Source organism: Trachypithecus francoisi, unplaced genomic scaffold (genome assembly GCF_009764315.1).
Source record: "Trachypithecus francoisi isolate TF-2019V2 unplaced genomic scaffold, Tfra_2.0 Lachesis_group4, whole genome shotgun sequence".
Lineage (NCBI taxonomy): Eukaryota > Metazoa > Chordata > Mammalia > Primates > Cercopithecidae > Trachypithecus > Trachypithecus francoisi.
The window spans coordinates 78,378,386-78,403,048 of NW_022681469.1; the positions used below are offsets into that span (position 1 = coordinate 78,378,386).

Consider the following 24,663-nt stretch of genomic DNA (forward strand, 5'->3'; position numbering starts at 1 on the left):
TTTTGCTTTTCCCAGTATATAGCATAGTGCTCTATATTTGTAAATAATTTTTGAGCTTTAAAACTTAGATCTCAGCTTGGCAGCTTACCTCTGCTTATAACCAGGAATTGGAAGAAACACAATTAATAAATATTCCCTAAAATTAGAAGAAAACTATAGAGGGTTTATTGCAAGTAAAATTCTACTTAATAAATTTATTTTTGTTTATGGAAAAGTATATTGAAAACACTGTATGGATTAAGCAGTGTGTTTAGCAGTATGTTTGCTTAAGAATTTATATAGAGAAACATTTGAGTTTTTTAATGGCAAGATTAAAGAGCAGAGGCATGAACATTTAGTCTGAATCTCTCAGCAAACATTAAAACCCTCCCAGTCCATTCTTAGAGCCCGTGACTTTTCAATATCTTATTTTCACCTCAAGATTTATAAATAGAGCAAAAGTGGTTTCTTGTTGGACCTACTGATGACATAACCTTTTAAGTATTCCATTTAAAGATAATTTTAGAGAGAAAGGGAAAGGATATGGAAAGTTAATAGACAGCTATAGGTGAGAGAGTGGTGTAGTGGAAAAACTAGTGAACGTTAAATGAAATGGGGGTGAAAATTCCAGTACCATGTTGATTGGCTGGTTTGGGTCAATTTAATTAAGCTTTCTCATACTCAATTTCTTCATCTGTAATATGAAGGGGATACTGCTGTCAAGTTTTCAGGTTGCTGTGAGGATCAGAAAAAACATAAAAATTCCTAACACGGTACCTCACATGTACTATATTGGTAAATGTAAGGTGTGTGACCGTAAGATTTATATCACTTTCATAAGGAAAATCTTTTGGGAAAATATAAAGATGTATCAAAAATTATTTTAATATGGTTAGAAGAGGGAATATATTTTGAATATGTAAATGCAGTAAATGAATATCATAATCCAGAGCAAAATTAGAAGTACCTGATTGTCATTGTCACCTTTGCAAAATGTGGTATAAAGTGTTAAAATTAAAAAAAAAAAAAAAAAAAAAAACTAGAATTTCAGGGACTTTATTGTGAATTACATTGACTTCCTGAAAGCCTGAAAGGGGGAAGACATGCCCTCATGGTAAAGGGCATTAAAATCTTGGTGAAAGAATATTCTTGAACTGGTGGAGTAGCTGAAAACCATGCGTAAGAGAAGAGGATAAAGGCTCTACCCTCAGAATTCTCTGGCACCCAGGTAAGAAGACCATGAAGTAATATTTACAAAGTTCTTAGGTAGAAGAAAGTTTGCATAATAGCAGAGATTCTGAGGCCTGCAAGAATTTCAGATATAGCACCGATTAGCACCATTAAAAAAACTACTTGCTGAAACCCAGCTGACAAAAACATATTAATGAAAAACTCAAATTTAGAGGAGCTGTGACTCTTGGTGAGCATGGAATCTAGTTTAATGTAGATCCAGGATTAAGCAGTCATGGAATTACAGTTCATAATTCATATAAACTATGTACATTTTTACCAAATAAAAACAGTTAACAAGAATTGGTTGTGGCAGAGGGAGTGTGTGTATGTATATGTGTATATATATTTGTACACGTGTGTATTCATGCTGATTTCCACATTTCACACAAGAAGTCAATAGATACTGCCTGAAATTGAGCTTATTTAACTAATAAGAGCCCTCCCGCTCCTTTCTGTTTCTTTGTAAACTTTAGTTTTAGAGGGATCCTTTAGAGGATGGGGGTCATATTACAAATGTCTAGGTGACATTCAGATTTTTTAGATTCATTTCCTTTATTTCCTATAAATTCAAATAAATCTAATATGTTAAATCTTTAAAAACGAGATGACTAATATAATTCCCATTCTGTAAAACTGTAGTGCTATGGTTTGAATATTTGTCTTCTGTAAAACTCATGTTGAAATTTAATTCCCAGTTTGGCAATATTAATAGGTAGGGCCTTTAAGGAAGTGATTGGTTTGTGATACAGACCTCTGCCCTCATGAATGGTTTAATCCATTAATAGGTTAATAACTTAATGGGTTATCATGGGAAGGGAACTGTTGGCTTTATAAAGGGAAGAGAAACAAAGCTCAGCTAACATGTTAGCATGAGTACCCCTCATGCCATGTGATGCTCTGTGCCACCTCAAGACTCTTCAGAGAAGAGTCCCCAACAGCAAGAAGGCTCTTATCAGATGTGCCCCCTTTGGCCTTGGACTTCCTAGCCTCCATAACTGTAAGAAATAAATTCTTTCTCTTTATAAATTACCCAGTTTCAGTTGTTCTGTTATAAATACCAGAAAATGGACTAAGACATAATAGCAAAGTGGTTGAGAGTCTGAATTCTTCATTCAGATTGCTAGTGTGACTCTGGCAAGTTTGCTAATCTCTCTGTGTCTGAATTCATCTGTAAATGGGAATACTAGTCCATACTTTATAGTTTACAGATGCTCTTAGTACAGGGCTCAAATGTTAACTGTAATTAGCTCTCCTATTTTTGTTATTCCTAGAGATAAACTTGTAATGATAATCACAAAATATTAATGATTGTTGTTTCTGGGTAGTAGGACTTGTGATGATTTCTTCCTTCTAAATGCTTTTTTAATAATGAATAACACAAAGCTGTCCTTTTAAAAATAAAATTAAGGCCGGGCGCGGTGGCTCAAGCCTGTAATCCCAGCACTTTGGGAGGCCGAGACGGGCAGATCACGAGGTCAGGAGATCGAGACCATCCTGGCTAACACAGTGAAACTCCGTCTCTACTAAAAATACAAAAACTAGCCGGGTGAGGTGGCAGGCGCCTGTAGTCCCAGCTACTCGGGAAGCTGAGGCAGGAGAATGGCGTAAAACCCGGGAGGCGGAGCTTGCAGTGAGCTGAGATCCGGCCACTGCACTCCAGTCCGGGCGACAGAGCGAGACTCCGCCTCAAAAAAAATAAAATAAAATAAAATAAAAATATAAATTTTAGTTGTCCCAGCAGTTCTTTTGTATCTGAAACCTCAGTTGTCAAGCCTGGAAATCTGTACTTTTAAAGTATTCTCAAGTGACTCTGATTACACATCACGTTTGGAAGCACTTGGCATAAAGAACTTCCCCCACCCAATTCAAAGAAATATGTATTTAAGCCCTCATAATGTGCAGTGTGGTTCAGCTATGTCTTTTTTCCAGGCTAGTCTACCTCAACACTCTTGTGGACATGATTTTTGCCAAAAATCCGAGTCAGCTTTGGGGAGCATTCTACCCCCATGAGATGGCTATTTTATCCCAGGAGAAGGAAAAACAAAAGGTAGTCTACCGTTTTTTAGTCATAAGGCAGGAGTTCTTTAAATTGGAAGGGAATGTGGTAAACACAACACAAGAGGAGCCAACACATTCTGAGTGTGCTGATACTCTGGGGGAGAAGAGTAAGAGAGTATGACAGGCATCAGACAGCATCACAAAACATTTTAAAGTTAAAAACAAATTATGTAACACCAAGAAGTCAATTTTCCCTCCACTCACTCCACGATAGATGCCTTATGCCTTGCTTAAAAAGTGCCTCTTCAACTAAGAAAAACTCTGTCTATAAGTACTTCACTAGCTTTCCACAAACAGTAACTTTTTTTGTGCTAGAGAAGTAGGCTTGTTCTGAAGCTCAACATGTCCTTGGAAAATGATTGAATAGCATGTTAATATTCATAGTTGATAGAGCTGGATTAGCACTTCTTTAACTTCAGATATCCACTATGATGATAGAAATAGGGATTTTCTCTGGTCCTGCAGTCCTTCCTCTTCTCAATCACAGTGCTTTCTGCCTAAGTGGTACTGAATGGCATTGGGACTACTGCTTTCTTCTCCAGTGCCAGGAGCGGTAGAATCTGCAGCAGTGAAAATATCATTGTCCTTGTTCCTTTCTGAGATGGTGAAGTGGCTATATATGGCATTAAGGCAAAATCACAGCTAGGACAAAAAACAATGGAAAATCAAGATCAGTGTGCTGTAAGGCAAAGTGTTAGTGAGAGAATCAGAGGATGTAGAGAGTGACACCTCAGAATCTGCTAATGTTACCTTAGAAGTCTTCCTCCAGGTTCACTGCTTCAATCGTATTCTGCTAGTCTTTCTTCATAATAAATTAAGAGTGATAACACTTTTCATTTACTTCTCTTGGCTTCATGTTTTCAATTCATGGTACTTTCACATCACATACCTCTATTGTAGATTGTCTTGATCATGTATACTGCTAAAGGAAGGACTTGTATAATATCAAACAGATATTTGAATAATCAGTTCTCTGGCTGTTTGAATGAAATTTCAAACCAAGATTTCTGGTTAGAGCAAGGTCTAAATGAACTGGGCCTCAAACCATCGAGATATTTAGAATTTCAAAACAATCACTTGAGACAGGAGGGATATGTTTTATTGTATCTTTTGCACATAAAGATTCACTAATGGCCAATCTGAATGAGGGAAAGGGGGCAGTAGGGAGGATTTGAGACCCCCTCATCAGAGAAAACAGCAGAAAGACATGGTAAACTTGTTTTTGCTTTTCCTGTGGGAAATTTGATTGGGGGTGGAGGAGGGATTGTTGAGTGGGGCTATGTACTCATCATCCATGAAGGTCTACCTTTCTGAACTTGAAGGTACAGTTAAGATAGAGCAAAAGGTGTAAACAAATATCTGATAGTTTCAGATGGTTAATTTACATCTCAAGATACTGAGCAACTTTGCTTACACTGTGCTGTTCCTTCACCTCTCCTCTTCCTCTTAGGGTTGTTCTTCCCAAACTGGAATTACAATTCAGGAGAGAGCCTGAAATATAAGATACGTAATGCAGCATAAGCATGGTGTGTTTTCATGGCGTGTCAATTTTACTTGTAGATTTTGGAATATTTTTGTATCAAATATGAATATATTAAGTATGTACTTAATGGGATAAAAAAGACACATGGAGGGGTTTTTGTATATAATTTTTACTGAAATAAATGTTAATGCGGAAAAGTATGTAAAATCATAAATGTAGAGCTTAATGAATGTCACAGAGAACAAGCCATGTAACTACTAGTTTTTTTGTGTGATATCAATAAGCTTTCCTTTTATTACTGTTTGTACGGTATATCTTTCTATTATTTTGCTTTCAACTTTATAAATATATTTAATATGTGTCTCTTGTAAGCTGCGTGTAGATGGGTTTATTTTTCTCGAGTCTGACTGGCAATCTTTATCTTTTAATTGGAGCTTTTAGTCTGTTTGCTTTTAATATAATCGATATGTTTGGTTTTAAATCAACCACCTTACTATCTATATTCTATTTGTCTCATTTATATATTTTTTTATATTGCCTTGATTTGGCATATTTTCCCATTTCATTTTTTTCTATTTGAATTATATTCTTTTGCTGTTTGTTTGTGTAGAGATTATGTCGTACATCCTTGGTCTTTTAAAGGCTATTGTTAAGTAGTATTTTTTTTTTTTAACAGCTCCTGGACAGTGAAATGACTTTAGAGCTCTTAAACTCTGTGGATCCTCCTTACACTTTTTGATGCCAGTTTTGTAATTTGTTTTAATGGTAATAATACTAATATTTTGTGAGACTTTCAAAAAAGGTTTTATATAGCCAATATTTATTTGGATTTACTTACATACATACATACCCTTTTTATGACTCTCTCTCCCTTCCTACATCTCTGAATTTTTATGTGAAATTCTTTTCTTTCTGCCTGAAGTATTAGAGTAGACCTTTTAGTGATAAATTCACTTAGGTTTTGTTTTTCTGAACGTGTTTTTAAGGCTTATTTTTGAAGGACATTTTTGCTGGATACAGAATGCTAGGTTGGTAGTTCTGTTCTTTTAGCACTTTAAAAATAGTTCACTGCAGTCTTGATTCTGTTGTTTCTGCTAAAATGTCAGCTGTCAATCTTATTACACCTTTTAAGTTTTTTTCTCTGTCCTTGGTTTTCAGTAGTTTGACTGATGTACTTAGGTAATGTTTTCTTTTTCTTTGTAATCTTTATTAGGTTTTATAGATTTTTTTTTTTTTTTTAAATGTGAGGGTTGGTACTGTCAGTTTGGAAAATATTCAGTCATTATTTCTTTAAATACCACTTCTCCCGAGTTATACGTCTCTTCCCTCAAAAGTTCCAGTTAACATTTAACATTAGACCCTTTCACTTTATTCTTTTTTTTTTTTGCTCAATTCTTTTTCAATCCATTTGTTTTTCCATACTTCATTCTGCATATTTTTTTCTGACCTAGCTTTTTAGGTTATTTTTTTCTTCAGCTGTGACTGTTCTATGCCTGATTTCTTAATCTTGCCATTTAATTTCTTGACTTTATTAAGAATAGTTATTTCAGAGCTAATGATATGAAAATCTTGAGTCTTTTGACTCTGTTTCTATTGTCTACTTTTTTGTGTTTAGCCATAATTTTCATCTTGATGCCTGGTTGTTTTGGACATTGTGTATCAAAATTTTGTCCATGTTGTATACCAAAAAAAAAAAAAAAAAAATGTAGTGATAATTTCAGGTTCTTCATGATTTTATATTTCTCCAGGAGAATATTTTTGCAATTAGGCTAGGGTGGATCTTCCAGTCAGTGTCTGAGATGACTCCAACGTAGACTTGAGCCCTTGTAAAGACTGGTCTATTTTTGTTTTGTTCTTATTCCCAGATTGTAGCCTTTCAGAGTCCTTGATAAGACCATAGGTGCTTCTCAGGACCTCTTCTCCTAAGCAGACTTTGGACATTAATTTTTGCTTAGCTTTATTGCCCTTATTGTTTTCTCTTTCAGAATCAATCATGGTCTTGAAGATAGAGCTGTGCCAAATGTCTGGGCTGCCTCTCTCCTTTCTTCTTGCAGATTTTGGCCCTACTAATTCTTACTGCCTTGATATCTTACCAATGTCTTCAAATGTATATTTATAATTTTTTACATTTTGTTCAGTTTTTCTGATTGTACTTGGTTGTTCTAAAAGAACCTAGTCGGCCATTCCAGACATATATGAAGTTGTTTTGTTTTTATTGTTGTAGTAGTGATTGTTGGTTTGTACCTTTTGCTTTCACAAAATATTTCAAAGAAATTTTGATTTTTAGGGTTATATTACCCAGACCTCTACTTTGACTACCCATTGCCCTCTGCTGTTAGTGGTGATTAAGTGAAGAGTTTGAGAAATGTAATGGGAAGGGCATGGGATTTTCTTTTGTTTTGTTTTGTTTTGTTTTGTTTTTGAGACAGAGTCTCTGTCACCCAGTCTGGAATACAGTGGCATGATCTCGGTCCTGCAGTCCGGCCTCTGAGGTTCCAGTGATTCTCCTGCCTCAGTCTCCCAGGTAGCTGGGATTACAAGCAGGCATCACTATGCCTGGCTAACTTTTGTATTTTTAGTAGAGATGGGATTTCACCATGTTGGCGAGGCTGATCTTGAACTCTTGACCTCAGGTGATCCGCCTGCCTAGGCCTACCAAATTGCTAGGATTACAGGCGTGAGCCACCATTCCTGGCTGGGCATGAGCTTTTTAAGCACACAGACCTACATTCAAACTGTGGCTCCTCCTGATTGTGTCAACCTATATGAGTTACCTGTTTAAAATTACTTTTTAAAAATTTATCTTTCCTCATCTGCGGATGGGTTTAGTGAGAATGAAAAAGGAAATTGAAATTAAATTTTATTTAAAATGAAATAATGTGTGGACAGCTTCTGGTATAAATAAATGCTTAGTAAACTTATTTTTTAAATTATCTTGAGGAATAGGAAACTAGAGTTAAGACCAATCTTATAAGGAATTTAATAGAAATTTATAACTTCACCATGTAGTAATTGTTAAACCCTTAAAAAGGGCCTTTATGTTTGGTTTTGGGGCAGTTTAACACGCATCTGTGTCCCAGGTACCCTACTTAATCTCGTTAATATTATAGATTCCATCCAAGATCTTGCAGTATAGAGCAGAGGTCAGCAAACTTTTTCTTTTTTTCTGAGACAGAGTTTCACTCTTTCGCCCAGGCTGGAGTGCAGTGATGCAGTCTTGGTACACTGCAACCTCCACCTTCTGAGTTCAAGTGATTCTTCACCTCAGCTTCCCAAGTAGCTGGGACTACAGGTGCATGCCATCATGCCCAGCTAAATTTTTTACCATGTTGTCTTGGCTGGTCTCAAACTCCTAACTTCAAGTGATCCACCTGCCTCGGCCTCCCAAAGTTCTGGGATTACAGGCATGAGCCACTGTGCCTAGCCAGCAAACTTTTTCTATAAAGGGCTAGGTAAGGTTTTTTGAGACATATTGCTTCTATTGTAGCTATTCACTCTGCTGTTTTAGTGCAAAAGTAGCCATAGTCGATATATAAATGAATGGGCATGGGTGTGCTCAAATAAAACTCTATTTACAAAAACAGGTGGCAGGCCAGCTTGGTCCATGGGTCCCCAAACTGTGCTGACCCTAGTCTGCCACAAACTAAAACTGTTTTTTACATTTGTAAAGGATTGTTTAAAAAGAAGATGCAACAGAGACCACATGAGACCCAAAAAGCCAAAAATACTTCATTTCTAGTTCTTTACAGAAAGGGTTTGCTAACTTTTGGGTTGGAGAATGGGTGGTGGTTGCTACGAAAGAAAAGGAAGTAGACTTCAGTACTCAAAGTTAACCTCAAAGAAAGAAAAACAACATGACAAGTAGTCTTGGATCCAGAAAGGATCCTCATGGGAAGAATAGGAAATTCTGTGTGCAATTCTGACATACTTATCCATACCCCACCCCAACTATGACTGTCCTACTAATTAACTAATCTGTTTTTATGAATTTTCTATAGTGTGCTGTTTAAGCAGCAAATAGAGGGGCAAACTCATAGATAATAAATAGCTAAATACTGTTAGAAATTAACTTTCCATTAGAGCTAAATGTTACCAGAATTTTTACTCCTGTTATATACCTAGTTTTGATTTTATAACATCCTGCTAATTTTTGTTCTTTACAGAAATACACTTTCGGGAAATGGCCTCTAAATCCTGGCTGAATTTTTTAACCTTCCTCTGTGGATCAGCAATAGGATTTCTTTTATGTTCTCAGCTATTTAGTATTTTGTTGGGAGAACAGGGTGACATCCAGCCTAATGTTCTTCATAATGATCCTCATGCGAGGCATTCAGATGATAATGGACAGAATCATCTAGAAGGACAAATGAACTTCAATGCAGATTCTAGCCAACATAAAGGTATGGTTTACTTTATTAAGGAGTAAATATAAGCAGTATTTTAGTCTAAATTTTGTCACATCCCTGTCTGTATCTGTTGATTAAAATGGGCTATATATTCCAGATACTAAATAACAATTCTTGGTTTGCCTTGAGAGAAATGAATTGCTAAAACCCAGATTTATTTAGGGAATATTAATTTTGAATTAATTTTTAAGTAGAAATGGTTCAGAAACCATGATTTGGGGAAGGGCATAACTATTCAGATTAGATTTGTTTCTGAAAATGTTTTTTTAGGTCCAGTTTTGTTACATGGTTGTCTTTGGTTTTTGTCATTTGTTTTGGTCATAGCTTTTGCTTAAGTCTTATTTTCCTAGAGAAACTTGAGGTATATATAAATTTCAATTTATATTTTTATAGTTAATATAACTCTTTTTTTCCCTCAAGAGGCACAAAGAACAAGGAAGTTAAAAACCAAGGATGCGTTCTAAAGACTTCATTTTCTCCTAGCCTCCTACCTCTAACCAGATTTTCTCAGTTGAGTTATTTATGTGTCCCTTAAGTGTTATCTCCAAGTTTCTGTCCTTTAGCTGTTTATCTGTGTGACATCATCAACCCTCATAATTTTAATTTCCATCTATTTCTTACTGTCTTAAGCCCAGTTCCAGACATTGTGGGAAGACATTAACACAATGCAAAGATCTCTGCAAAATGTGGTTTGACAGAAAATAATATAAGTAGCTTGAAAACTATTGGAATTCTGGGATGCAGAGGGTCCACTATTCAGGGTTGCTTCTCTTCTCTTCCCAGTAGTAATTACTTCTTCACTACCTCTCAATCAGAGGTTTCAAAGCCTGGTTCCGTTTTATCAACTAGCAAACAACGCATGCATACTATGTCATATTTTGGGATTGTTTATATAACAGTAATTCAGCTCTGAGCAGGTGCTCTGTATTCTTACAGAACAGTTTGATCACTGTGTATTTGCTCTGTAGCATAGCTACATGGCTTTACATGATCAACTGGAGCCAGATTTCCCTACTAACAGTAGGCCATACTAGGCCTCACTGTAGGCATGTGTATTAGATACATACTTGTCCAGCTCAATGGCCTACAACATGTGGGGTATGCTAAAAGTTTGTCTACTCCCTTCAGACTCAGCATGTGTAAATTGAGTCTTCTTTTCCTTCCTACTCCTAGAAGTTGCTCTTCCTCCTCTATTCTTTATTTTATGTAGCTCATTAGCATCTGTCAGTGCCAGAAATTATGAAATCATGGTAGGTGATTGCCTTCACATGCTAGCCAATTCCATTTATCAGTACATTCTATGATACTTCTTTACCATTTTTCATCTTTTCCTCTCAGTCCACAGTGCATTTCTGATTCAAGCCTTCAGCTATACCCATGTACCTGCAGTCAGCCAAACTTCACCATTCCTTTTGGTGAACTTATAACCTATTTTCTGTGTCATCTCTTTATTGTTATCTTTCTTTTTGTCTCCCCAGGTCCCTATATACTGCTCTGTAGGATTTATTAGCCACTACTTTCTTTTCCTTCAGCACATTGAATCCTTTGTTCATACCTCTATAATAACATGTCTTACTAGTCAGCAATTATTGGTTTGTGTGTCAGGTTCAGGCTCCCTGAATGGACTGACTTCCTCTGCAGCAGGAAATGTGTCTTACTCATTTTTTCATCTCCTCTGCCAGCCCATGCCCAGTACAAAGTAATTAGTGAATGAAAATTATTTATCAAGCGGCAGTGGACAAACCTGTCTTGCCTAAATGAAACAGATTGGGGATTCCTGCATTCAGTATTTCTGTCCATTCAAGGTTTGGTATATTTGTATAGCTAAGAGATTGGGCTCCTCAAGGATATGAGATGTCTATGCTTTCTGACTGAAAGTAGGGTGATTTTGTCTGCTATTGTCCCTTTGGATTGTGAATCTTGATATTCAGAGGGATATGATAATTTTTTTATTTTTTTGAGACAGAGTCTCACTCTGTCACCTGGGCTGGAGTGCAGTGGCAGGATCTTGGCCCACTGCAACCTCCGCCTCCTGGGTTCAAGTGATTCTCCTGCCTCAGCCTCCCGATTAGCTGGGATTACAGGCACCTGCTACTATGCCCGGCTAATTTTTTGTATTTTTTTTTTTTTAGTAGAGACATGGTTTCACCATTTTGGCCAGGCTGGTCTCGAACTCCTGACCTCGTGATCCGCCCACCTCAGCCTCGCAAAGTGCTGGGATTACAGGCATGAGCCACCGCGCCCAGCCGGGACATGAGAATATTTTTATGTTCCACCCAACTTTTCGCATTATTTCCTCTCAGTTGGTTAACTAGTATATTATGCCTTGATTGTTAATTTCTCATAGGACTAAGTAACTTACTGTTTGACCTTAATTTTAAGCACATACTTCATCAGGATACTGCCCAGAACATTGCTACTGAAAGTCAGTTCATAGACTCATTCTGGTCCTATAACTAAAGAATGACTGCTTATTGGGGACTAGGCAGAAACTTTTATTGTAATTGGAGTAATTTTGTCTGAAGCTAAAAATAAAAATATAGGGCTTGTGTTTTATATTTCTGTTAGTTTTTTCTTATAATTCATTTTTATCCTATTTACACAGTATAGACCTATATTAGAAATAAAAATTGGCCTTTCACCACAAATAGCTTAAGAAGTACTCATCTAGAATCTCATCATTGAGCTCTTCCTGTACACCAGTGTTACTTAAAATGCGGTCCTGGCCTGACAGTTTGTAAACTGTTTGTCTGCACAAGATAATGAGGTTACACTAGGATGTAAATCAGTTTTAAGCTCACTGCTTAGTTAAGTGGACATTTGGGTTGGTTGGTTCTAATGGTGGGCCTTTTTCAAAGTAATGTGTTGCTTTATATTCTGGTATAAGCTCCTTATTTCCTTGCAAACCAGTAGTTTAAAGAGCACTGCTTCTAGAGTCTTGTTCTGTTTTTGATTGGTAATTTACATTTTGGAATGAGGTATGTTACTATCAGGATGTAATCTCAACTCCTCTGCTTTGAACTTTTACCACCTCTGGGTACTTGTAGAAATTCTTTATAGTTGATTCTTGTGAACTTCAAAAATGAACTGCCACTTCAGCAACATGTCTTTCCTGCTCTTCAGAAACTCATTCAGAGCAGTTAGAAATTTCTGTCAATAATCTATTAAAAACCAGCTGCTTTCTTCTGTGAAGTACCAAGCAGAGACTATTTAAGGCAGCATTTAGCATGGCTGTGAAGCACCAGGAGAAACTTATTAAAATGCTGATTCTGATTCAGTAGATCTGGGTTGGGGCCTAAGATTATGCAAGTCTAACAAGCTCCCAGGTGATGCTGTTGCTTTTAATTGGTAAACTACAGTTTGAGAAGAATTTAGATTATAGTGTCAACTCTTATTAGCTCCAGTGATATCTTGGATAACACTGACGTGAAACCAATAAATCAGAATGTCAGTTCACAGTTCACATTAGGATGAGTTTTGCTTTCCTTTGGCTAAATCACTAATAGAGGGATAAATAGGAGGGCCTTTGAAATTAGGAAAATGCTTTCTTCAGTATAATTTATTAATATTTGGATTTTACATCTATGTAAATAACTTTTTTAAATGTTTTGTTTAATAGATGAGAACACAGACATCGCTGAAAACCTCTATCAGAAAGTTAAAATTCTTTGCTGGGTTATGACCGGCCCTCAAAACCTAGAGAAAAAGGCCAAACATGTCAAAGCTACATGGGCCCAGCGTTGTAACAAAGTGTTGTTTATGAGTTCAGAAGAAAATAAAGACTTCCCTGCTGTGGGATTGAAAACCAAAGAAGGCAGAGATCAACTATACTGGAAAACAATTAAAGCTTTTCAGTATGTTCATGAACATTATTTAGAAGATGCTGATTGGTTTTTGAAAGCAGATGATGACACATATGTCATACTAGACAATTTGAGGTGGCTTCTTTCGAAATACAACCCTGAAGAACCCATTTACTTTGGGAGAAGATTTAAGCCCTATGTAAAGCAGGGCTACATGAGTGGAGGAGCAGGATATGTACTAAGCAAAGAAGCCTTGAAAAGATTTGTTGATGCATTTAAAACAGACAAGTGTACACATAGTTCCTCCATTGAAGACTTAGCACTGGGGAGATGCATGGAAATTATAAATGTAGAAGCAGGAGATTCCAGAGATACCACTGGAAAAGAAACTTTTCATCCCTTTGTGCCAGAACACCATTTAATTAAAGGTTATCTACCTAGAACCTTTTGGTACTGGAATTACAACTATTATCCTCCTGTAGAGGTAAGTTTAGAAATTTTATTACTATGTTAATACTTGGACTGACTGAATTTTGTTGATAAAAACGTGTTAATATGTGTATGTTTCTTTAGTACCAATAATAAGGACTCTTTCTTATTTATTTATTTTGTTTTTGAGACGGAGTCTCACTCTGCCTCCCGGACTGTAGTGCAGTGGCGCGTCTCCGCTCACTGCAAACTCCACCTCCCAGGTTCACACCATTCTCCTGCCTCAGCCTCCCGAATAGCTGGGACTACAGGTGCCTGCCACCACGCCTGGCTAATTTTTTGTATTTTTAGTAGAGACGGGGTTTCCAAGACCATTAGCCAGGATGGTCTCGATCTCCTGACCTTGTGATCCACCAGCCTCGGCTTCCCAAAGTGTTGGGATTACAGGCATGAGCCACCACACCCGGCTCTTTCGTAGTCTTTTTAAATAAAGTGACAGTATAACAAAATAGATGAGAACAGGGACGTCAGCAGTAGTCACTTAGCAGACATCTATTGCTTATATGCCAGGCACTGAGAATGTAGAAGTAAATCACAGCCAAGTTCCAGTTCTCGTGAACCTTACATTCTGGATGAGGAGATACACAGTAAACAGGCAGACTTATAAAGATAAAATAGGATTTTAATAGTAAGTGCCCTGAAGAAAAATAAGCCAAGTAAGGGGATGTAGAGTGACCCAGAATGGGATGGAGTCCTCTGGTTTGGGTGATTAAGGAAGGCCTCTCAAAGAGGTGACTTTTGAGCAGAAACCTGAGTGATATTAGAGAGCAAGTTGTGGGAAGATCTGGGTAAAGAGCCTTCTAGTCATCAGGAGGATTTAGTGGAGGTTCAGAAAGACCTAGAGTCAAATCCTGCTCTCCCACTTAATAGCCGAACGACCTTGGATGGACAGGATTTGTCTGACTTCTGAGCCTTAGTTTCCTCATTTGTAAGATGGATATAATGTACTTGTCTTATTTAGTTGTAATTACAACATAGTACAGCCCTTCACACAGTAAGCATTTAATAAGCCTTGGCTCACATTCCTGAGAATTGTATCTAAAGTACATTATTTTATGAAGTATTCCAGTTGTACAAATATTTCAGAATATGCATTGTACTTATGCCCCATCTTTACCAAATATTAATCTTTTACATTTGTTTCAGAGTATTTTAAAGAAAAAAATGCTATAGTTAAGGCCTGTGTACCCTCTCCAACCTCCTTCCCTGAAGTTAACCACTGTCATGAATTTAATATTACTCATTAACATGAATGTTTTATATTTTTCTATATGTTTATGTATCAATAATATATAGTATTTTTTTCAGATTTTTAAATAAGCATCTTTCTACAACTTCCCCTTTTCATACAACATTGAGATTTATCAGCGTTAATTACGTATCTGCTATGTTCACTATTATAAGCATTGCTTTAGTGGATAATTAAATGAGACCAGGGATCATGAAACCTAGCTTTTAGACTCAATTCTGTTACTACTAATGCCTTTAGGGAAGTCACTAGTTCTCTATGCCTTCTTTTCTCTGGACCTAACATATAAATAATAGATTTCATGCTACTACTCATCTTCATAAGGCAATGCTTTCAAATCATCATCTGGAACAGTGATTCTCAACCCAGGGCAATTTTGCCTCCAGAGGACATTTGGCAAGGTCTGGAGACATTTTTGGTTGTTACAGCTAGGAGGCTGCTACTGGCATCTAATGGGTAGAACCCACTACATTATAAACCTAGTAAATGCTAAACATCCTAAAATGCACAGGACAGCCTCCTACAACAAAGAATTACTCTTGCCCAAAATGTCAGTAGTACCATGGTTCAGAGATCCTGTCCTAGAACATCTGACCCGAACTTTAGGTAATCAGCTTTAAAAGGAAACTCTTCATAATCTGTTTTTCTGTTTTAGTGAGAGTACCACTTTGGATGCTTGTTTGATGTAAACTTTTCTTAATATATTCTGACCATTCCAAGATGACTTGATCTTTTCCTTTCTTAATTCTGTATCCTTTTCCCATATAAAAAATTTACCCAAATTCAAGAGTATAAACATGTAGCAAATACATCCAAATGCATATAAGATATTACTAAGAGTATCTGATGTTGGGTATACATACAAGAGTAGCAAAGGGACATCATAATTGTCATTATTTTGTAAACAGTAAAATAGCCTTCCTTTCAAAGTACTGCCTATAATTCCTATTTGCAAATAAAGTATACCTAACAATATGCTTTATATGAACAAAATAAATATAGTGCATCCTTTATTTACTTTGTAGTGATTTGTTAAATGGGTGGCACATTTGTTCTTTTTATAAAAATTTATCTAATTATGTTGAAGACCATAAAACAGAATTCAGAGTACCAAAATTGACCCATCAATCTGACATTGCCTGTTCTTCATCAGGAGATTCTTACATAAACCCAACGTGAAACTAAAATTCTATTATTATCCATCTATCATTTAGTAAGTTTTCTTCCCCCTAAATGAGTTTAAATCTTATACATACTTTTTTTTCTATATACTAATTACTGAAAATACAGAAAATTTTTATCTAGCGAGTCAGGGTAAAAGATATTCTAATTCATGAAAGAGTTACATCCCTAAATTTCTTGTTCAGAACTGACTCTTAAACAGTTCCCTTCCCACTCCACCTTCTTAGTAATAGACTTTTCACCAGAGAAGTTGCAGTGAGTCTTAATATGGTAGATTTAAAATATATGTGTAATTGTTTATGTATATCTCTCTACATGAAAAATTGATTTTTCTGTAGGTCAGAAGTGGTCAAATATGATTTATTTTATTCTTCAGTTTCATTTACATTATTCTGTCTGAAACATATTAGTACATAATTGAGGTAGAGAGCTCCTGATTTTTTTTTAAATTGTTAACTAATTATTCTACTGCCATTTTTTAACTCATTACTGATCTAAAATATCTCCTTTATCGTACACTATAGCCCTTACTTATAGTAGGATCTATATCTGAGATTTCAGTTCTATGCCATTGTTCTGATTTTGGCCCAGCACCATATTGTTTTGAACCTTGTAGCTTTACAGTAGTTTTAAGTTATTATTCTAAGGGCAAATTAACTCTTCTTTTTTCCTAAGTGTTTTGGCAACTCATTTCTTTATCTTTGCATACAAACTCATTAATTTAGGGATAACTGTCCAGGATTTTTTTTAAGTTGCCTTTTAGGTCCTTTGGTCAAGTTTTATAAACTATTTCCATAGGTACGCAATATTTCTGTTACTTGGGCTTTTTAAAAACTTAACCTTTTTACTGATATATATGAAAACTTATTTGTTTGGTTTTCTTTTTAAGCATCTGTAAAATCTGGCTTTGTAACTGAATTCCCTATTCTGATGATTCTTCGCTTGAGATTCTTGAGTTTTTTGGGTAACCATAATTGTCTGCTAGCTCTTGTTTTCTAATAATTATAGCTTTTTTCTTTTATTGTCTTTTATTGCATAAATGCTTAACAGAATCCTGACTATCCAGTAAAATATAAATAAGAGTAACATAATGCAGTAAATCTTATCAAAAATATTAATTATTTTAGAGAACATAAAAATTGCTTCCAGAGGTCAGCAATTTAAAACTATTACTGGTCTAGTCCTTAAGTTTAATATGCACTGGACAGTATAGTAGTCACTAAGGTACATGTAGTTATTGAGCACTTGAAATTTGGCTAGTCCAAATTGAGACATGCCATAAATAAAATACACACCTGGTTTCAAGAATGGTTTAATTAATCATTGTAAAACTATTGCATGTTAAAACAATATGATGAGATTTTTCAGTTAAATAAATTTGATTTATTTTTTTCTTTTTTTTACATTTTTAATGTGGCTACTATATGGCTCACATATCTGTTGTAAAGAGCTAGTTTAGATAATCACAAGTTGACTTATCTGGTTATTTTTCCTATTTGCTTTTATTCTGATATTTCCTAAAGGTGAAAGACTAGGTTGTCTAAGAATCCACATATCCAGTGTGTGTTTCAAAGGAAGATTCAGAGATAACAGCAGAGAAAATGCAGTGGACAGTTTGATAACTTTTACTACACTGTAAGCTACATACCTTCCAAACATGAATTACTAGATTTATTAAATATTCAATCAATATGCATCTTCTCTTGGAACTTGCTAGACTGTCTCCCTCATTCTTTACAAAGATGTCAGATGGAGCCTGAAGTTTTGTTGTAGTCTCCTGGATGACACTAACATTCTCCAGATACCAATTCTGACTCTAGGTTGACTGCTTAATTCGTCTCTTTTTGTCTTCTTAATTTTATTGCTTTCTTGTTCATTGTATTGTTGTTTTATTTTAAACTTTGTTCTCATACCAACCCTATTAGGAATTTATGAGAATTACATAATTGGACAAAGGTTTAAATCTGACCTACCTGAGGGCCACCTGATATGATTTTTCAGTCAATAATAGCTAACATTTATTGAGCATTTATTTTAAGCAAAGGGTAATTCTAAGCATTTTACACACATTGTCTCCTTTAAATAACCACCTTTTACAGATGTGGAAATTGAATTTTACAGAGAATAAATAGCTTACTCAAGGTCGTATACTAGCCCACAAAATTTGGGTTCAAACCCAAGTCTAGCTTGAGAGCTTTGTCTCAAATACTGTACTGTTTGGGTTGATTGATATATATAGATGAAGTGTATTGGGTTGTAGACACCTAATGGGCAAGGCTTTGTAGTCACTGAATGCCCCAGAGGTATCTTTCCGAGTCTGAGCCACGCAAAAAATTACAGTGAGAAAATGAGGAAGAGAAAGCAGATGTTGGAGGAGATTTGTCCTTTGTATAGCTGCTCCTTTGATTTGAAGAAATCTCAATAATTTTATCTGCTAAAGAGTGTGAGAGAATATTATTTCAGTTAAAAATACTTTCCACAATTTCACTTGGTTTCACCAATTTCAATTAGTTTTAAATCATTAGGACGTCTAAGTAAACTATTGATTTATTCCACAGGTCTAGTATATTAGGTTTCTCTGCCTTACTTTGCCATCTTTAATGTTTGCATTCTTTTAAAATTAGCTTGTCCTTTATAAGTATGTAAATATTGTATGCTAGCAATGTGCTGTTTATTAACGATGCCTGTTTCCACTACTTTTTTAGGGTCCTGGTTGCTGTTCTGATCTTGCAGTTTCTTTTCACTATGTTGATTCTACAACTATGTATGAGTTAGAATACCTCGTTTATCATCTTCGTCCATATGGTTATTTATACAGATATCAACCTACCTTACCTGAAGATACACTAAAGGAAATTAGTCAAGCAAACAAAAACGAAGATACAAAAGTGAAGTTAGGAAACCCTTGAAAGAAAATCATGAGTGAACAAAGGTAAAATGTCTAGCATTGCACTGAAAAAGGACTTCTGCATTTCTGACATAGAACACTGGAATCCCAGTGAGGAATTCTAAGTGAACATTCCTTATAGAAACCTTTCACATGAATGACTATAAACTGAAGCTTTAAATGAGCTGTGAAGTCTGTTAAAATGTGTTTTGATACAGTAATATATAAATATATCTATCTATATGAAGAACTTGTGTTTTTAAAATGGTGGCCAGGTAGAGGAATTAGAAAAGAGATTTTGTTGCCTGTTTTCTGACCATCTGTATTATTGTCACTGAGAAACTAAAATAATTAAATTTACTAAAACTACACTGCACTATGTTAGTAATAAACAGATCTGCCTTAAAGAAAATTTTAGAAAGAAATATTGTTGCTCAGTATTGTTAATACAGCTCAAGAATTGAGTTTATATTTGCAGTATGATATAAATGTTCCACCCCCCTCCACACACACACACACACACAGAGTTTTTGTCTAATGAAAATGTTGCTGTGATTATTTATAATTGGTAGTATTTCTTCCAGAAGAAGCTAAAATAAAACTGGCACTTACCCTGAAGTGCATTAATAAAACCACACTTTAAAATTATCATGGGCCTTGACTATATTATATACTTGATTCTAATTGGTAATCTTTTACGGAATCTCTGTTGTCTGTCTTCTAAATATGTTTAGCCACTCTTGAATACCATTCTCCACTATTAATTTACTCAAACCATTCATAGCATTTGTAAACAAACATGTATTTTACAATATTTGTTCCCAAATTTACCCATTGTTAATTATGGGTAAATAATAAATTTAATGCTATTTGAGGATGCTTTTCTTATAACAGTGCCACTCTCAGGAATTACTGACATTTTAAATTGATTATTTTAAACTCTTTCCAACTACATAGTTATGGTTTATTTTATTGTCATCCTGTTGAGATGAGAACTTATTTGTGCCTTTCATAACTTGTTTAAAGCAGAGTTTTAAAATTCATTTATAGGATCTGAGGTGGCTGTTAGTTATAGTGGCAAGCTTTTGACAAGAATTAAAAACAATAGAAAATGCAGAGTGCTTAAACAAAAATGTTATGTATTGAAAGAGTAGATAATTTATAAATAAGTCTGAAGTTTGATGCTATTTTGGGAAAATTGTTTTGCTAATGGATAGTTCTAACAACGCAGAATACCTAGTCAAGACTGTCATCAAAAACATTCACAAATGTTTCATTCTATTTTTAGTGACTCTGTTTAAAGAGTTTCTGAAAGGAAAGAAATTTTTTATTATGTTTAGCAGTACTCAGTGTGTCATAACAGAATATTTTACAGACTTTCTATGAGATTATTTTTATGATACAAAAGATTTTACATTTCCCTTATGTTTATCATTATGCCAATTTTACATAGCTGTCGTGCCACTGACTCTGCTATTTAGCTAAGTAATTCCTTTTTTCGGAGACCGTCTCACTCTGTCCCCCAAGCTGCACTGCAGTGGTGCGATTCTCCTGCCTCAGCCTCCCGAGTAGCTGGGACTATAGGCACGTGCCACCACACCCAGCCAATTTTCATGTTTTTAGTAGAGACGGGGTTTTGCCATGTTGGCCAGGCTGGTCTTGAACTCCTGACTCAAGTGATCCACCCGCCTCGGCCTCCCAAAGTGCTGGGATTACAAGTGTGAGCCACAGCGCCCAGCTAGCTAAGTAATTTTATTTATTGTGCCAAAACATGTCAAAATCATGACCTCTTTGAATGGTATATTTGAGAGGATGTTCATTTCATTGGCTAACCATGGACTACTCTGCCCACATAGTGAAAACATGCACCAATTTTTACCTATTATCATGGTAGTATCATCTGCCAAAATTTCAAGGCATTCATTTGATTCTTTGAACAACTCTTCACCATGGTGTGTACGTGAATTTTCATATGTGTTACTTGACTAGAAGTATAAATGGCTTACTATAAATATCCAAAAACCTTAAGATTTGCTCATAGGAAATGAATGTTGTGATGAATCCTGGGCTATCGAGTCAGGCTTGCTTGGATTTAAATTCTTGCTCCAACACTTACTGTTTTTGTAACCTTGAGCAATTTTACTTAATCTCTCTATGTCTCAATTTCCTCATCTGTAAATTAGGGATGATAATACTGCCTACCTCACAGGATTTTTATGAGGATTAAATAAATGTAAGGTTCTTAGAACACTGTCTGTCCCAGAATAGGGAGCAATAAATAGAAGACTGTATTATTATTCTGTTACCTTGGAGTGTAAATACTGCATTTAAGTGAATGAAAAATTTGCTTTGACCAGATAAGGAAATAACAGCTATTATTTATCAAGTGCCAACTGTATGCTAGGTACTGTACTTAGATAATCTGTGTATAATAGTGTTAATCCTCAAAATTTGGGTGTTTTTCCCATATTACAGATAAGGAAACTGAGACTCAGAGAATTAAAGTAACTTTGTGACTGTCACAAAGCTAGTAAGTAAAAGAGGTAGGATTTCTATTCAAACCCTGCGTGTTCATTTGAACCATCTCAGGCTTGGGGTTATTCATTTAGCATTATTTCCATTTTTATGTATATGTTATGTGACATCTGATACATTGGCCAGTAATAGTCAAATTAACCTAGCCAGATTGTCACAGTGATTCTTAGACTGTGGTTCTCACACTTGTCCAGGATGTTGTTAAATGCAGATCCGAAAACCCCAATCTCAGAAATTCTAATTTAAGCATGGGGCCCAAGAGTATGCATTCTTACCAGATACCCTAGGGCAGCGATTGTCAAAAGTGTGGTCCCAACAAACAGCATTAATATCACCTGGGAACTTTGTTGGACATGCAGCCTCTCTCAGGGCCCCATCTCAGATCTACTAAATCAGATACTGTAAGGGCAGGGGCTAGCAGTTGTGTTTAAGCAAACTCTGCAGGTGTCTTTCTTATCCTAGTTTGAGAACCAAATACCCAACAACCTACATGATTTTGGTGCAAACAGTGTTTGAAAGACACGAAGATTACTGCCCCATTACTAAGACATTTTTCAAAAAGCATGTTTTAAATCATTGTAGTACAGGATCACACTATATTAAATCTAAAAGATAACTTAAAGGGTCATTGGATCATTCTTTTTGGCCACATTTTTAGCTTCTCCAAAGTGACTAATATCAGGGCCCACAATAAAATCTGTAATTCTCCAAGTTTAGTAATTTTATGTTGAGGCAGGAAGGGTTCATTAAGTACTAATAAGTACTTAATCTATTAAAAGCGTACATAAGTGTCATCAAAAAGTTCCACAATTGTTAAAAAAAAATTGAAGTAGTAAATGCTATTTTATGATATACATTTTTCTGCTAATTCATTGTTTTGTTTGACCTAATAAAGCAAAAGAAAAACAAAAAAGCAATTCTCCAAGTACTTCATAGAGCACATAAAACCAGATTTCATGATGATGATGTATTCACTATCTTTTAGATTAAGATCTTTGTTATTTGGTAAATGATTTTAGGATGGTTTCAAAACATAAGGCTTTTGATGTCTTATGCTCTCTAATAATGGTATGCTTGTATTTTCTAGTGAAAAGTTCATAAAGCAGATTTTTGTCCCAGTTTGCTTTCAAATACAAATTTCAGAGGAGTTTTTCTTACTGTAATGAGGTATGAAAATAAATCACTGATCAGCTCTTAATATTTTTTTTAATATGGAATTGGATTTGAGCATTAAATTTGCTAACTGGTTATTTTCACAGTTTTCTTGAGTATTAATTTTTCACTTGAGACTGTCAAACTATAGTTATTACCAGGTTGATGCACTATTTATTATACTTGAAAGAATCCCTTGATTAAATCATATCTAGCATTTTATTTGACATTTAAGTTTTCAGTTCATTAGACTATTATTCTTTGACAGTTTCTGCCTTGTGTTTATTGCCCTTCTTTATTTGCTTTATTACTAACTTCCATTTTCTAGTTACTCTTAAATGCTGCCTTCACAGGGTTAATTTGGCTGTTAATAGTGATTAGAATTTTTATTACTTAATTGATAATTTTAAACTTACTAACTAGGGTTCCCTATGAAACGGAAAGTAAAAGTCTAAGAATAATGCCTGCTGGCTTTGGAGATACTTGCCCTGCTTAAAAATCTGTAATTTTAAATTAATTCTACATCTACAGTTATTAAAGGAAGTAGTTATTTGGATTCTTCCACTCACCCTTTTCTCAAAAACAACAACAACAACAACAAAATCTCATTTGCTTTATTTTTTGCTTTATAGTAGGCCTGACAGAAACATACCGAAGCAATCTGGCAGACAACCTGTGGTAGATTTTATGCTAAATGTTAATGTAACCTCTGTTGATTTTTTAAAAAATGTGTTTATATATAAGATTTGAAATAAAAACTTTAATACAGGCTAGAATAAGGAATTTTACAAATTCTCTTTAGAGAAGCCAACTCTAAAGTTTTAGAGTTGAATTGTGCGCTATTTCAACTCCCTTACCTCTCTAGTTTTCAGTTTATATTAAGTTTTAGTAACTTTGCAGGGCCGTGCAAATTAATAACCTACATGAAGTATATTATTAGAGGGAAATTAATCTTACTGCTAAGCAGTGTGTTGTACTACATAGTGAATGTTTGTGTTTTGGAATTTAAAAATTATTTAAGGTAATGGTATTATGAATGGTTTAAAAATGTCTGGTGACTTACTTATTTTAAGTGATCACCATTAAGTCAGAAAAATGTATTTTTAAATGTTTCTTGAAGTGCCTTTTGAACATTTTTAAACAGCGGATTTAAATAATGCATAAAATAAATTGCCGTGTTCAAAGTTGTTTCATCTGATTATTTTTAACCAATATAAAAGTTGTGAGATAAATGTGGTCTTTTATGGGTAGTTTGGGGTTATTTTTCCAAAAGTTTAAAATTTTCTCATCAAAGCTATTTAGTTTGAATAGGCTTACATAAGTTTTACTGCAATATATATTACTTACTTTAAAGCAACAAAATATTCCACCTCTGACTGAGAATAATATACTGTGAAAAAATGAGAAACACTCTGTAGTCCAGGTAAGTGTGTCTGGATGGGTGGGGGCAGAGGAGGGGAGAGAATCTCATGTATTTAGAGAGAGATTGCTTCTGTGCTCCTTGGTATATTTCGATCTATCGCATACACAGAGAAATTAGTTTATTCAACAAATAATTGTGCCAAGCATCTGCTAGAAATACAGTGGTGAGCAAGACATACAGGATGTCTTAATTCTAGAGTTAGAAAATAAGTTAGTAGATGAATAAACAAGTATTTCAGAGAGTGGTATTAGGAAAATAAAAATATTATCAGAACAATTTTCTGGACGGGGTATTAAGGAAGACTAGGAAGTAACATTTGAGCAGAGACTTGAATGTTGAATAACAGACACTTTATGTACTTCAGAAATTACTTTTGTCTATGAAATTATTTGTTCCAACTATGTGTTAAAAAAAAAAAGTTTCCACCCTTGCTTAATCATGCTATTGGGTATATGTATATGTGAAGACTTACTGAAATTGAAATGTAAACTATAGGCTGAAAAACTTTGTGTTTTTAGGTATACTTCATCCAGAGCTCAAGTCTATTGATAGATTTGTCTGGGAGTTTCAGGATATGAATAAAAATAGACCTAGTATTTTATGTCTTCCTAGGCAAACAGTTACAAATTTCATAAGGCCCTTGAGTCTAGCCTATATGTCTTGATTTTTCAGTAATCTACTACCCAGTATGTTCTTTATTAGCATGTGTGTGTACGCATGCAAGCATGCATACACACTGTTATTTGGATTAGACAGCTTTAGAAAAGCTGAGGAGACAAATACC

At 35.1% G+C, this 24,663-nt stretch overlaps 1 protein-coding gene across 8 annotated transcripts in view; it reads left to right on the forward strand.

The window, feature by feature from the left end:
• Window positions 1-23,643, forward strand: part of C1GALT1 (core 1 synthase, glycoprotein-N-acetylgalactosamine 3-beta-galactosyltransferase 1) — an 86,048-nt gene extending 62,405 nt beyond the window's left edge. For 3 of the 8 annotated variants that reach the window (XM_033194980.1, XM_033194982.1, XM_033194986.1), the window contains 3 exons: window positions 8,917-9,153; window positions 12,779-13,446; window positions 18,588-23,643. In XM_033194980.1, the coding sequence (XP_033050871.1) occupies window positions 8,917-9,153; window positions 12,779-13,446; window positions 18,588-18,791 (1,109 nt within the window). In that variant the 3' untranslated portion in view covers window positions 18,792-23,643. Of the gene's footprint in view, window positions 1-5,429; window positions 5,519-8,916; window positions 9,154-12,778; window positions 13,447-18,587 lie in introns of those variants that run through there. The other 5 variants (XM_033194981.1, XM_033194985.1, XM_033194984.1 and 2 more) reach the window with 4 other exon arrangements.
• Window positions 23,644-24,663: the final 1,020 nt, after the last annotated feature.